Source organism: Ixodes scapularis, unplaced genomic scaffold, assembly GCF_016920785.2.
Source record: "Ixodes scapularis isolate PalLabHiFi unplaced genomic scaffold, ASM1692078v2 PGA_scaffold12__126_contigs__length_90152505, whole genome shotgun sequence".
Classification (NCBI taxonomy): Eukaryota; Metazoa; Arthropoda; class Arachnida; order Ixodida; family Ixodidae; genus Ixodes; species Ixodes scapularis.
Window position 1 is genome coordinate 89124568 of NW_024609838.1, and position 15807 is coordinate 89140374.

General features: G+C 50.9%; 1 protein-coding gene across 5 annotated transcripts in view; it reads right to left on the reverse strand.

Annotated features, from left to right (window-relative positions):
• LOC8037389 (kinesin-like protein KIF21A) overlaps positions 1 to 15807 on the reverse strand; it is a 265745-nt gene that overhangs the window by 179875 nt on the left and 70063 nt on the right. For all 5 annotated transcript variants that reach the window (XM_040212128.3, XM_040212131.3, XM_040212130.3 and 2 more), the window contains exons 11-12: positions 9251 to 9507; positions 4721 to 4936 (exon numbers count right to left, since the gene is read on the reverse strand). In XM_040212128.3, the coding sequence (XP_040068062.1) occupies positions 4721 to 4936; positions 9251 to 9507 (473 nt within the window). The remainder of the gene's footprint in view (positions 1 to 4720; positions 4937 to 9250; positions 9508 to 15807) is intronic.

Sequence of the window (15807 nt, forward strand, 5' to 3'; positions counted from 1 at the left end):
GCATAGAGACTCAACCCAGGGGATGTATGAAATGCACCGGTGACAAGTAGGATCCCTGCGCGATGGATTGATCCAACGTTTTCACTGTTGATGCACTCGCTGATCCATACACCAAACATCCATAATCTAGGCGAGACCACGCAATGGACCCATAGATTCTTAACAGGCACAAACGACAGGAACCCCGAGTCGTGTGGGAGACAACTCTCAAAATATTGAGGGATTTATGGCGTTTTAGTCTTAACCTTTTGATATGTTGCCTGAAAGAGAGCTTAAAGAACTTGTAATCTGTTTTTATCTGAACCGGTGCATTTTACAAGGTCAACGAAGGCATCCTGAGCACGTTACGCCAGCACACTGCCTCGGATGTCTTTCTTCTTTGCGTCATACTTATGTCTGGGCAGATGTTAGGGAAAGTTCTTTGTTTCCCCCACATACGAGGCGTTGCATTCAGCATGAGAAATTCAGTAAATCAGATCCCGAGGTTTTTTTGGGGGGAGACAATCTCTGAGAAGATAATGGCCTATGGTTGAGACGCAAGAAACGTAGAAGATATTCCCAGCAAAATGGCTCCTAGATAGCCACTGTCCGCGTCATAGTTTGACGGAATGCCACCCTCCAAAGTAGGGGTGTGCGAATACCGAATAGTAGTTCTCGAATCGAATACCGAATCGAATCAAGAAAAAAAAGCCGAATATCGAATCGAATATCGAATAGTGATTTTATTTGTAGGAATTTCTCAAAGTGTGCTGCGAATGAGACTATATATGTGCAGAGTATGCGCCTGGTGTAGAATATGCATCTTGTACAGAAAAATAGCAAAAATGTAAAAAAGTTCTGGTGAAAAAAAAAAAAAAAAACCAGTTGCTGTTCGACGTTGGGCACTAAAGATCCAATTTTATGGCGCAAACATAATCTATCTACCCTAAACGTCACACACAGAAAAGAAAAACAAGAAAAGTTACAGCCACGCGTGCCTTTTTTTTTTTCTCGTTAAAAGCACAATTTAACACCGCGACTTTTTTTTATATATATATTTGTGTATCTTAGAAAAGGGGCATTTTGCGATATTTGGTCTCCATTTTAAGGAAGAAAAAGGACACCGGGGATTTTATTTCCCATAAATAAACATATAGGTGTTAAATCTGAGTAAACAGGCTTAAACAATATAATCTGAAGCAAGAAAACAAAACGTGGTTAGGTGGCGCAAGTCACCGTCCGACTGCCTCTATGCATCTATTTTTCCGTCGTATCTCTCCTGTTTTAGAGAGCCTTGATTTAAAAGAGGAAGCAAGCGAAACTGATATTACGGAGACGGCTCCAGTGCAGATTGGTCGTAAGTGCGCATGTGTTGTGTTGTCGCGTGGAAAGAGGGCGTGCAAACAAAAGAGCGACGACGCCTGCCCTGCCTGCCCGATCCCGATCGACGCTTTCGTCTTTTCGTCACCTTCTCGCAGTTCAAAATTCAAGCGCGGCTATCGAACGGTTGGAAACCCTCTCAAATCTAGGCACACTATTTTTCCGTTCCGTTTCGTTCCGAATCAGAAATTGCGGCTTTCGGCGCTTGCGGTTCCAAAAGATTGACGACGATAACTCGGCTGGTTTCATCGGCGTGGTTAACGTAGTTTTCTTTGTGTGATCGTGCAGTCGCCGATTTCTGTGAATGCGGCAAGTGTGTTCTACATCGGCGCTTCAATTTGAAACGAGGGGCTTTACTCGTCAAAAGAATTAGGCATGGCGCGGAATTCCGGCTTCTCTGTTTCGGTTGTGATTCAATGGAAGATTGTGTCACGATCGTGAGTAAATCTGCGTGCTATAAAGTTTGTGGCGTTCGTTACTTTTCTTTTTTCTAACCTGTGCGTTAGATTTTTGTGGAATGGTAGGACCAAGAGGTGTTTCTCGCATGGTCTGTCTAATATCACGGCGCTTACATCGGGAGAAAAAACGGCTTTTTTGTCAGCTCCGCGCCGACCGCGCGTCTTTGGCCGAATATATCGAATATTCGAGTGACCGAATACTAGGAATTCGATTCGCAAATCGAATTATTCGGGATCTTTCTATTCGATTCGAATTCGTATATTCGAGTATTCGCACACCCCTACTCCAAAGACCTTCCTGGCGCTGTGGCCCGCACGGGAGCTAAAGGGAGAGTCTGCCCCCGCTTTCGTGTCAGGCGCTGCCAAAGGGGGGCCGCTTTTGCTCCTCTCGGCACCTAAAAACATGGCAGCGCCTGAGGCACCTATTGGCAACTCCAGCAAAACCGACGCCGCATACGTCGAGATGCTCAGGAGATGAGGTCGTTTCGACTCTGTCGTCTGCTATCGCTGCTTGGCTCTTGTAGGTAGCATAGAAACAAACATTGTTTCCAGCATTTATTTTTATGCTTCCACCTAGTCATTCCTACGCAATGACTACAAGAAGCTTTCTACCGTCGAAAAATCGCTGTGCTGTCAGGTGCAACACACATTTTACGCTGCAGTGCAAGAAATTTATGGTGGTCCACGCGCTGAACGACGAAAATAACCTGCTTTCATTTACCATTTTGCCTGACCAGCGCGCCCCCTATGATTCGCTGAAGTGGCGAATATCGGCGGCGGCCACACCCTCGGCAGTAGCAAACCATAGGCGTCCACGCCAGTATGTTGCGGACGAACTAAGGGAGCGGAAGAATGACACTCATGATTTCGCGTTCAAAACTCGTAAGAAGTGCTTAGGTGTCCTCGAAACTTTTTTTACAGCGAAGCTGTTTACGGCTAGGGTTTCGTGGATTTTTCGTGTGCAGTGACTAAAAACTACGCTCGCACCACATCATTCACCGCACGCACAAGCTTTCCCCGTATAAGAGATTCAAAGTAAATAACCAGAATAAAGCATTGACGAACGTGCGTGCAGGATGCCATTTGTTTAAGGCTTTTGCTTTAGAACAGTTACTGCTGCAGACGCCGGCAGGTGCGGCGTGTGGAACACCCTTCCCTGCATTCTCCATGATGCTCGGGTAATTCAGCAGCAAGTCAATTCCTCTTCTCTGGTCGTAATGGGGAAGCCGCGTATACTGTAAAATTCCGAGCAAGCGGCCCCCCCAAAATTTGGAGGTAATTCGACTAGATATAGAGGGGGCCCTTATTCAGATTGGCCCCAAAATTCAAGATGGCGGCCACAACACAGCGGCCAGTACAAGTGAAAAGAAAAGCATTATAGCATGCATTGTTGAAAACGCTGATTTACGAACACTTCAGTCAATGTTCCACCCGGAAAACGGAAATCCTGGCATTCACCTCAGCCGCCATCAAAGCCACAACACGATTCCCCAGAATGGGATCTCAAGATGAGGCCCTCGGTCCGTAGCTCGTCGGGGTTCTCGGGGACAAGGGCGCCGACGTCAGACAGCCGTTCGTCAAGATCTCCCTCCTCGCCACACATCCAGAGTTCCTTTCACTCTCCAAGAACTCTTGCAGGGTATCGTCAACTTCGCTGAAGACGGGGACACCGTTGCTCAATTTGCGTCGTACCTTCGACTTCCCGAAGTTGTGTTGCAGCAAAACTCTGCACTTCGTGTCACTCTCGCGTGCCCCCTTACGGTCCAACTTGAAATGGCGAGAGGTGTTCTTCCGATGCCAATTCACAACTTCGAGTTTCTTTTGAATCGTATACGGATGCTTGGTGAACGAAGACAACCGCTCCCAGCTAAGGAAATGGAGGCGATGGCTGGTGGTGCATTCTCGTAGCAACTTTTTGGGTTGGATTCAATATTGGCTTTGTACACTGCAACAGCCAAAAAGCCTGAAACAAGACTAAAAGAATAATGCCTTAGAGACGGGCGGCAGCGGGGCGCTTGTGCCGTCGTGTACAGAAATAAGAAATTCCCGGAAGATGTGGGGGGCACTTACTCAAGTGGGGGCTCCACATGTTACGGTAGCCCACACTCCCCAAGAGCAACGTGCCTACAAAAAGCAACAGCGAGAACGGCACCGAGAATGTCAGCGGTGGCGGCAAACGCCACCCGTGAATATCGTGGGCAAACCAGACAAGACGACAAACATCGCAAGACAGAGAGGACATAGTTCAGTTGACCTTTATAGTCCTTGATCCATCGGCGACACGAAAGGTACCAATGAAATGGTGCCAAAAGTGCGTCGTCGGGGAGCGTGCTGCCTTCGGAGCTTCGCTATCACGTTCACATCGGCGCTTTGACTTTAGCCTCCGAGTCATCTGAGGTATAACCTAAGAGACCCTGCCAATTTTTTCATCTACTTCATTTTTGTGTCTCGCTTCTTCTTCCGCTATATATTCCTCGTTGTAATCAATGTGTACGTAAAATGTATCCAGTTATTAAATCTCGCCAACACAAGAAGACTGAGGGACGAAGAAAATGAATATGGCAATTGTTATGTGGAACTTTCTAGCATTGCAAATGTTCACGGTGCTCTTTATCAGGTAGTTTATGCATAGTTGTTCCTAGAATGAAGTGATCTTCCAGGGCCTTCCATACTTCAGAGGTGGTCGAGCTCCTCCACGCCTGCCCCTCTGGTCCCATCCTCCCCCACCCGTCAAACAATCGGTGCTGATTCACTCCTAGCCAAACAATGTTTCACGACTAAAGAATAGTTCACAGTCTTGTCCCGCGAGTTGAAGCTTTTTCCTCACCATCGCTCAACTGGGCACTAACGAGGGGCCCTACCAAGCTACTGGAAGAGCCCTGCCCTTAGAGAGGAAAGGGTACCTCTGTGCCCTGGATAGGTGCTTGGTCTTGCGCGTGAGGCACTCCACGTCCCTCTTGGCTTGGGCGAGCACGTCGTCCACGCTCGCCTCCTCCGCGCCCACGTCGTAGACCCCGCTCACGGCCACTGTCGTGGGGCTCGGCAACAGGCGGGCCTGCGACCGCTGCAGCTGCTTCCTCAGCTGGCCACACACCTCCTCAGACTCCAGCAGCTTGGTCCTGCACAGCCCCGACACACGGTCAAACTACAATGCCCTCAACGAGTCTTTGGCCTTTTATTGGCCTCGTATAGATTGTCACTTCCGTCACTTGACGAACTACCGCGTCCACGAGCCAACTGCAGGCGCGACACCTTCTGCCATTTTTTCCCATTCGTCCGCACGTTTCTTCGTCGGTGTAGTCTTTGGTGTTGGTAAAAGGCCAGCGGATGGCTCCATCAACGACACAAGTATCATTGGGGACGTCTTTGACCAGCGTAGAACAAAGCTTACTCTTATTTTTTTTAGAGCGCAGCTGTTAGGGGCTTGTTTCCGGCTTGAGCGGCGTCGGCGTAACCGCGAGGTCACGCGACCCCCCCGAGGTCACGCGACCCCCCCGAGGTCACGCGACCCCCCCGAGGTCACGCGACCCCCCCGAGGTCACGCGACCCCCCCCGAGGTCACGCGACCCCCCCCGAGGTCACGCGACCCCCCCCGAGGTCACGCGACCCCCCCCGAGGTCACGCGACCCCCCCGAGGTCACGCGACCCCCCCGAGGTCACGCGACCCCCCCGAGGTCACGCGACCCCCCCGAGGTCACGCGACCCCCCCGAGGTCACGCGACCCCCCCGAGGTCACGCGACCCCCCCGAGGTCACGCGACCCCCCCCGAGGTCACGCGACCCCCCCGAGGTCACGCGACCCCCCCGAGGTCACGCGACCCCCCCGAGGTCACGCGACCCCCCCGAGGTCACGCGACCCCCCCGAGGTCACGCGACCCCCCCGAGGTCACGCGACCCCCCCCGAGGTCACGCGACCCCCCCGAGGTCACGCGACCCCCCCGAGGTCACGCGACCCCCCCGAGGTCACGCGACCCCCCCCGAGGTCACGCGACCCCCCCCGAGGTCACGCGACCCCCCCCGAGGTCACGCGACCCCCCCCGAGGTCACGCGACCCCCCCGAGGTCACGCGACCCCCCCGAGGTCACGCGACCCCCCCCGAGGTCACGCGACCCCCCCGAGGTCACGCGACCCCCCCGAGGTCACGCGACCCCCCCGAGGTCACGCGACCCCCCCGAGGTCACGCGACCCCCCCCGAGGTCACGCGACCCCCCCCGAGGTCACGCGACCCCCCCGAGGTCACGCGACCCCCCCGAGGTCACGCGACCCCCCCGAGGTCACGCGACCCCCCCGAGGTCACGCGACCCCCCCGAGGTCACGCGACCCCCCCGAGGTCACGCGACCCCCCCGAGGTCACGCGACCCCCCCGAGGTCACGCGACCCCCCCGAGGTCACGCGACCCCCCCGAGGTCACGCGACCCCCCCGAGGTCACGCGACCCCCCCGAGGTCACGCGACCCCCCCGAGGTCACGCGACCCCCCCGAGGTCACGCGACCCCCCCCCCGAAGTCACGCGACCCCCCCCGAAGTCACGCGACCCCCCCCCGAAGTCACGCGACCCCCCCCCGAAGTCACGCGACCCCCCCCCCGAAGTCACGCGACCTCAAGGAGTCACCTATCCCTCAGTACACTTCCATCTTCCTCCTCAAGAGTTGCGCTCTAACCAGCGTTACAGGGAATTGTAAACGGCTTCCATTTTTTTAAGCATTACCTGTCCCATGGAGTGCACCCGGCATTGTCTGTAACCGCCAAAGATGGCTCCCCAATTCCCTCCCTCAAATGGCACACAAAATGGCTGCGACGCGTCCTAGTTCCAAGGAACGCCACCGCACAAACAAGCCCTCTCCTGGCGCTGTGGCCCGCGCACTAATAAAAGGGAGAGGATAGCGCATGCGCATGGTTGAATTGGGGCGGGAAATTCCCGCTCCGCCTGTGCGGTGGCTCCTTTTTCGGCGCCGAGGAACATTGCAAAGCCTGAAGCCTGTATATCGGCGGCGGCCGCAACCTTGGCAGTAGCAAAACGTGGCCATTCACGCCAATACACCGCAGACAAACTAAGGGAGTAGACAGTAATGCATTTATTATTTTTTATTATTATTAAGGAACTTTATTTTCCAGTTTGATACATAAATGGAGGAAACGAGGGAAAAAGGCTGCGAGAACAGCTTGACGGAGCCCTTTGCTCCCTTCTAGTGGCATACACACTAGTCAAAACAAAGTAACAGCAAAAAAACTGAGAAAACCAAGACAACAAAGTAAAAATACAAAAATCAAACAGGTCTCGTAAATCGATTCATTCGTTTTCGCCCCACATTAGATCAGTCTACAATTCCTGAATCGCAATAGAAATACTATCAATGTCATTTTTTCATTAGGGTGTTCAATATAGTAGGATGTTTGTATTTGAGTGATTGCATTGAATAGTTGTTGTGACACAGTGGCACAGTCCAACGTTCTGCCGACCGAGTTGCACATTCTTTTAGCTCCGCAAGGTTTACTAAGCTATCCCCATTTCTTTGATTTTCTAAAACTGATAGTGAGTCTATACTTGTACATGTTGTAAACAGGAACTATACTATTCTTTATGAACAGATCCTGGGTGCTAGAGTCGTTAGAAGCATCCTCAATGAGGAACACATTTTTGTTTTTTGCAATAGGAGTATTTGTTTTTAGATTTGTGCGGGTGGTTGTGCCCCAAACTAAATAACAATAATTCAAATGAGAAACAAATCAAGTCTGGTATAAAACGAGCTTAACATTTTTCGGTAGAATAAAACGGTTACGAGAAACTAGTTTAATGACCTTTGACAGTCTAGCGCGTAAATCATTCACATCATTTTCCCAAGATAAGAACCAATTGAAAATTACATCTATAATCTTAAAATTCTCTACGATATCTACAGGATAATTCAAGGAGACGCCAGGCTATTTAAATCGACCGCAAAATTCGGTTTCTTAACCTATCACACTACGACTTTGTGCAGCATTGCCCACAGATGGTGCATTTTTTTTTTGTAAAATTTGCAAAGAGCAAGCTTACCTGAGGAAAAAGTAAAGAAAGAAAAAGGCTTAGCTCCTATTGAAACAAAAGATTTTCCTCGCTAAATTTAGCAGAAAAAATTCCCACTAAATTTAGCGGAAAAAATTCCCTGCTAAATTTAGCGGAAATAATTCCCCTAAATGGGAGCCGAGCAGGAGAGGAGGACGGGCATAGCCCCCCTCAGTACCCTTTCCTCCTCCTCCTCAAGAGCTGCGCTCTAAAACGGCATTACAGGGAGTTGTAGACGGCTTTCATTTTTTAGGTCTAAACGTAGGATTAACCTTGTCATTCTCCGAGAATACTGAGGATCCGAGCGATTGGTCCTCCCGAAGGTTTGCGGGAAAATAGGTGCGCCAGACCTTTTTGAACGAGCTGTGCAACGATTTTAACGTTGAAAGAATTGGCATCTTCTGCTTTTGATATTGTTCACCTTGTCACAAATGACAGAAAATACACCTCCTTTCATCGAAATGTTGCGATTCCGCCACATAATAGCGTGGCAAAACTTAGATTACTCCCCGACCTGCAGTCGCAAGCAGCGGCCATGAGAAACACGTGGCGTGACGTCAATGGGGGACTTGTAAAAAGATAAGAAGTTGTGCAAATACCTGCTCGATAAAAGGTAATTTGTCTTTAAATCTAGCGTTCCAACATATACATAAATGCGTCAAAAACCTGGTATCATCGACAAACCTTTTATTATACGGAGTTTTAGTGGCGCCATCTATCCTAGGTCCACAAAACCGTCAGCTCTATTTGCTACCGCGAACCGCCACCAGAAGCCGGAGGGGGACAGAGCCGAACGGGTCTGGCTGGACCCAGATGAGACTTTCCTCCTTTCCCCATATTGTTTGCGCTGCGCCCGCCAGCAGGTGGTCGCGCGGTCGCGAGCGGATGAGTTCTTGCTGCTCACTCGTGGCTCTAGAGAGAGAGAGCTTCATTGGAATCCCGCTTAACCCCCATTGACATCACAGCGCACGTGACTCGGAAGATGGTGAAGGAGTTCAGAGGTGCCGAAAACCTCAATCTTTGTCTATTTTTAAAACAAAAACTGGGACATGCAGTTTTTTGTTCTTTACTTCAGAAAGGTTGACAGACCAACTCCGAAATTATTTAATAAAGCACCGAAATAGTTGCACAGCTCCTTTAAGGTGTGTGATACTGCGTTGCAACGAACTTGGGTGCCCTTGAAGGAAGGTTCCCCCACCTTTTCATCCCTTCTCGAGGTCACTTCCCTTCTCCTGCACCGCGACTTCTGCGGAAGCCTGGAAAACATGTTCTTCTCCACCCTGCTTTTCCCCCTCAAGCTGAGCAGGACGACAGTCGAGTATATGTGCATGCCGTCCCCTGCAGTCCGGTCAAATGGAGCGGGAAAAGACCCAAGAGAGCAGGGCTTACCGGAGCTCCTCCACCTCCTTGAGGTAGCCCTGGATGAGGACCTTCACGTCCCCGGCATCCGAACCGTCCCGTCCGATCCAGGCCGCGGCCGCCTGCTCCGCCAGCAGCTCCGTGTTCTTCACTGTCAGCCGCTCCACGGTCTCCTGGAGCGCCTTGACCCGCGTGCGGAAGTTGCCGTTCTCCGTCTGGAGCATCGTGTTCTCGTAGAACATGTCGTTGACCTGCTCCACACCGTCCTCTCCCACCAGCCGCTTGCCCTGCCAGCCACAAAAGCAAAACTTGCTACAAAAAGCCTGCAATGCGACCGTGCTCAATGGTCCCCATATTTTATGGGCACTCCATTCGTGTTAAAAAGCCGTATGCACCGACGGCTTTGGCTGCGTGCTCTGCGGTCTAGCGTGTGCTTTCGGCTGGACCACAGAGCTAGATTACTTTCACGGCATCAAAACTGTGGTTCGTAACCCTCCTGCTGATGAAGACAGACTTCCTATGGAGAACACCTTTAGGAAGTCTCTTGACCCAACGCTCGGCCCACGTAAACCAACGTTGCCTCATCGTTCGGCTCATGTTCAATTCGGCACTTTTTATCCTTCTAGACCAAGGACAAAATCTCCCAATCTTTGCTCCACGCTCAGTCGAGAAAAGGAGTTTAGCTTAGGTCAACACAGGACTTTGAGAAGAACAATCTTCTCGCCAATACAGGCTTTGTCCTGCTAACAAAGACTAAGAATGAACACACTCCGTGTGTCCTTTGTGCTCCATTTTTCATTATCTTATTGATTTTTTCTTCCAACTTTTTTATTATTTATTTTGTTTGATTATTTGCATTTGTTTTATTTGTTCACTTTTATTTACAGCATATTCCAGACTATAAGTCGCACCTTTATATAGGTTACACTTCTGTATATTGAGCCAATCTCACGAAAAAAATGATATATAAATCGCACGTGACTCAGAAGATGGTGACGCGCATAGGTATTGCGAAATCAGAGTTGCTCACAATCAGCTAGATCGCACATACCATTTGACGTGCAACTTTGACATTTTGACTCACGACAAATGCCCTTAGCACGGCGGGGGGAATGGAAAGTGTTACAAGCGGGGATAGACCGCACGGCCAGCAGGACGTGGCCGGCTAAGCAGAAACATGACGCCGTCGTTCCTTTCGCTTCAGGAATTGAAGAAGAAGTGTTTTAATGTCTCGTGATGGCAATCGAGGTAACCGACAACTACCGCAATGAAATCTGGTAGCGCTAGCAGCCAGACAGAGATTGTAACAACTCTCCCCCCTTAGAACATTGCAAGCGTAAAAAGAACTAAGGAGAGTAGCGCTGCACGGGTCTTCTAGCCCTTGCGCTACGTCGCAGATGCGGTGCGCTGCTGGCTGTGGCGAGGACAGTGCTACTGTTGTCCATGGGTTTGTCAACATCGGCAGCTGTGCCAACTGGTACCATAGCAACGGAATCATGTGGAACCGTAACTGGATCAGCAGTTTGGATGGTGTCTTCTGTTTGTAGTTCTTGCTGATCTGTGGCAGTCTCGGGCTGAAGTGGCTCGGTGACTTCTGCAGTTGTCTCCATCTGTCTGGGCCGCAGGTGGTCACCATGACGATGCCACACTGTACCGTCGTTGAGGCGGACTTGTGCTGATGAGTTACTGGTGGCGCCTATCACACGAGCAGGCAGCCATGTCGCACCTTGACGGAAATTCCTTGCGAAGACTTCTTCTTCAGTGCCACATGACGGACCTTGCCGGCACCCTTTATCCGTGTACAGCTTTTGCTTTAGCTGTTTGAGTAGTACTGGCGACTGGAGGCTTGGCCGGAGGACATCTAACGGTGTTTTAAAACGTCTCCCGGTCAGTAGCTCGCACGGCGCTCTGCCGGTGACCTCATGCGGAGTGGTCCTGTAGTGGAACAGAAGTCTAGATATCTGAGTCTGGAAACACCCAGATGCACTCTTCTTAAGTTTGTTCTTGACAGTTTGAACGACACGCTCCGCTGCACCGTTTGAAGCTGGATGATAGGGTGGTACAAGCATGCAGCGTATACCGTTGCGTGTCAAGACTTCCAAGTATTGTTCACTTGCGAAGGCAGGACCATTATCTGATACTATCAGATCTGGCAGTCCATGCTGGGCAAATGCTACTCGCAAAGCTGTGATAGTAGCTTCTGCCGAGGTGGATGGCACTGGGAAAACTTCTACCCACTTTCAGAATGCATCCACAATGACTAGGAAGGTTCGCCCCATGAATGGGCCTCCAAAGTCAATGTGAAGCGTTGACCAGGGCTTTTGTGGAAAAGGCCAGGGTGTCTGCAGAACCGGCTGTGGAGCCCGTTGATGAGCTTGGCAAACTGTGCAGCTCTTCACGTTTTTGGCAATATCATTGTCAATACCCAGCCACCAGACGTGGCTTCTGGCGACCATTTTGCTTTTCTCAATGCCGGGATGGCCTGCATGAAGAAGCTTCAGGACTTGATCTTGCAACACTTGTGGGACTACCACTCGTGCTCCCCAGAGCAAACATCCGTCATGAAGGCTTAGCTCAGTACTCCTTGCGCTGAATGGGTTCCCTTCTGGTCCCAATGTAATGCCCTCTCCTCTCAGGACAGCAAGCATCACGTTACCCAGAAACGGGTCATTCTTCGTTGCTTGAGCCACTACAGCAGGTGACAGAAGACTGGGGTAAGCCTCTTCGAGCATAAAGATTTCAGCCGGCACAGGTTCTGAAACACTGTTTGTCGGCACTGGCAGTCTACTGAGTGCGTCCGCGTGTCCCAAGTCTTTCCCCGGTTTGTAGAGAAGCTGGTACGTGTAAGCAGAAAGCTTGAGAGCCCACCTAATAAGTCGAGGCGAAGCGTGGACTGGAATCGGCTTGTCAGGACTCAGCAATCCAAGTAGAGGCTTGTGGTCTGTGAAGGCTTGGAACGGGTTTCCCCAGAGGTACTGGTGGAACTGCTCAACACCGTACACCAAGGCTAATGCCTCTTTGTTGAGCTGGCTGTAGTTTTTTTCGGCTCGGGACAAGCTTCTGGATGCGAAGGCGATGGGTCGTTCTTGACCATCGGCTTCCCGGTGTGCCAAGACGGCGCCCATCCCGTACGGTGAGGCATCGGAACTGAGACACACAGGCTTCTCTGGGTTGAAATGAGCGAGAACCGGAGCTGAGGTCAAGAGGTGCTTGCTTGACGTGAAAGCTTCCTCTTGGTCTTTTCCCCACTCCCACTTCTTACCGTCAGTGAGAAGCAAGTGCAGTGGACGAAGACGTCCACACAGGTTAGGAAGGAATCGTCGTAAGAAGTTGATTAAACCTAAAAAACTTTGGAGTTCCTTGACATTTCGTGGTGCCGGGGCACGTAGGACAGCTGCCACCTTGCCGAGACCTGGTGACAGTCCTTCCTTGCTGATGATATGCCCAAGGTATTCTACCTGAGGCAAGAAGAAAAGGCACTTGTCGGATCTCAGCCTGAGTCCAACGTCCCGAAGGCGAACGAGAACAGAACGAAGATTGTGAAGGTGATCTGAGTCGGACGTGCCAGTGACAAGAATGTCATCAAAGTACACAGCAACGTGTGGCAGTCCTCGGAACAAGTTCTCCATCTCCCGCTGGAAGATAGCTGGAGCCGGCGAAACCCCGAAAGGAAGACGGGTGTACTGAAACAAACCCATGTGTGTCGAAATGGTCACATACTTCCTGGAGTCTTGCTCGAGAACTACTTGCTGGTAGGCATCTCTCAAATGTAACTTTGTGAACTTCTCGCCCCCGGAAAGCATGGCCCACAGGTCTTCGATCCTTGGAATGGGGTACTTCTCCAATGTTGCCACTGGATTTACGGTAACTTTGAAGTCACCGCAAATCCTCACACGGCCATCCTTCTTGGCCACAGGAACAATGGGCACAGCCCAGGTTGAAGTCTTTACTGGTACAATGACACCCTCTCTTTGTAGGCGCTGGAGCTCTTGTGTAACCCCATCCTTCAAGGCAAAAGGTAGCGAACGTGGCTTGAAGAACTTCATAGGAGCATCTTGTGGAACATGAATAGTGGCTTCCCTGCCCTTGAAGGTACCAAGGCTTTCCTCGAAGACTTCCGAAAACTCGTGAACCAGAGTTTTCACATCAGAGAGAGAATGGACGGTTGCCTCCACCTCCGAGAAATTGATTCCCAGTTCTCGAATCCAATTGCGTCCAAGCAGTGTAGGGGAACCATCTCCAGTAAGGAAGAGAGGTAAAACTGCCTCCTTGTCTTGGAACTGTACTCTTGCATCAATTTTTCCTTGGACCGGAGTCAGTTCCCCGGAATAACTTCGCAACAGCACCATAGATGGCTTGACAGGTACGGCTGGAAGTAACTCCTGAAACTGTTTTTTTGACATGACGGAGACAGTCGCTCCCGTATCCATCTCCATGCACAGTGGCTTGCCGCAGACGTTGACAGTGACGGTGAAAGGCGGTGACGGCACAGAGCTGTCAACCTGCCACATGTCAAAAACCTCGGACGATGTCACTCCGTTATCTTCAGTGTTGTCATCCAGGACATTCATTGGAGGTGTATGAGGAAGGCGGGACTTGTGTCCTGGCCCTGAAGAACGATGCTTCGCAGGTTTGTTCTTGGACGACGGAGCGTCCTTCTGTTTTGAATTACACACCTTCGACAGGTGTCCCCGCTTCCGGCAGTAGTTGCACGTAGTATTCACATGCTTGCAGCTGGACGCAAGGTGTCCATCTCCGCGGCGGTAGCAGGCGACGTCTCCCGCCGGTGTCGTGACGCGGTGAGTAGTGAACGCATTGGTGCTCGAGCTTGCCTGGCAAATCTCTCCGGCGTCCTTCTTCGCTGCTTCCATGGCCAAGGCGGTCTGCACGGCATCCTCGAACGTGAGGTCCGGCTGCTCCAGGAGTCTGGTCTGGATCGTAACGCTGTTTATTCCGCAGACTATGCGGTCTCTCAGCATGTTCCCTAGTTGTGTTCCAAAATTGCAGTGCTTCGACAGGCTCTTCAATGCTGCAACAAACTTGCTTACGGTCTCCCCTTCTGCGCGAACACGCGAATTGAAACGAAACCGTTGAACGACAGCAGAAGGCTTGGGGCAGTAGTGACTCCCGAGAACGTCAAGAACCTCGTCTAAAGACTTATCTTGTGGTTTGGCGGGCTTTACCAGGTCTCGCAGTAGGGAGTAGGTCTTCGCGCCGCGACAGCTGAAGAAAATGTCCTTCTTGGTATCGTCAACGTCGTTCGCAGAAAAAAAAGCTTCAAGACGTTCGACGTATGACGGCCACTCCTCACCTTCTCCCTCAAAAGGTTCAATTCTGCCGAACGTGGGCATGGCGAGCTGAGAAGCTTGAAGAATGCCTGGTGCTCACGTCGCGAACTTGCGACGTTCGAAGAACTTGAACGAAGTCTTTTTCTCTCGTCGCCAATTGTTACAAGCGGGGATAGACCGCACGGCCGGCAGGACGTGGCCGGCTAAGCAGAAACATGACCCCGTCGTTCTTTTCGCTTCAGGAACTGAAGAAGAAGTGTTTTAATGTCTCGTGATGATAATCGAGGTAACCGACAACTACCGCTATGAAATCTGGTAGCGCTAGCAGCCAGATAGAGATTGTAACAGAAAGATTTGCGGCAAAAGGACATCAATTGTGCAAACAAAGATTTAAACCACTAGGTCTAAACCAGGCCAAATCACGCAGACACAAACATCAATGCGCAGGCAGATAGATACATCTCGACACACTTGTTTGGGTGCCGCTGAAAGTTTAGCTAGCCACAATCCTTCCTTGTACACATGGCAACACGGCTGGAGCGTGGCAGATAAAAACTGCTCATTAAGGGAAGCCTAGAAAGACGCGAGAGAATTTTCTGCAACGCGTGTATATTAGCCTCCTTACCTTTCAGTATTACTGGACAGAGGCAAAAGAATACGGAACGACGGCTGATTTTAGGCAATGTCCATCACACGCCGTAAAAGTCTCACCCATCCACACTGAGCTGCTTCGGGGAAACCGCAGAATTTTACACTTTTTGAGTCGGTAATGAAAAGTGCAGAAGAGTGTGGCAACAGCAGTGCCTCCTGGAAGGGACAACATCACCTATGGCTACATAGTTACGGTTCTTTACAAAAAAAGGTGAGTGGCACATAAAAAAAATTGTGTTGAACTGCGAATTTAAAAAAAAAAAAACGAGCGTATAAATCTCGTTCTAGTAAGGGACTCACCGAGAGAAATGTTTTAAATAAAATGCGACGTACGCGCAGGAAAAAAACGGTACGCATATTTCCTCCAAAGCCTTTGCCAGCACTTGTGCGCCAAAATAAAACCACTGACCCCTCAAGATCAGCTGTGCCCCCAGCTGAGTGGCTAGAGTGTCCAACTGCCACTGCAGACCCAGGTTTGAGCCCCACCAGGGGCTCCCACTTTATACATACCGTAATATCTGGAGTCATCGCCCATCCCCCAACACGTCTCACCCCACTTACCAATTTTCAAATAAAACAAAAGAACACCCACCGATTCCCCGCCCCTACAAATAACCCAACACAAACTCCGCCATCATTCGTACCGCT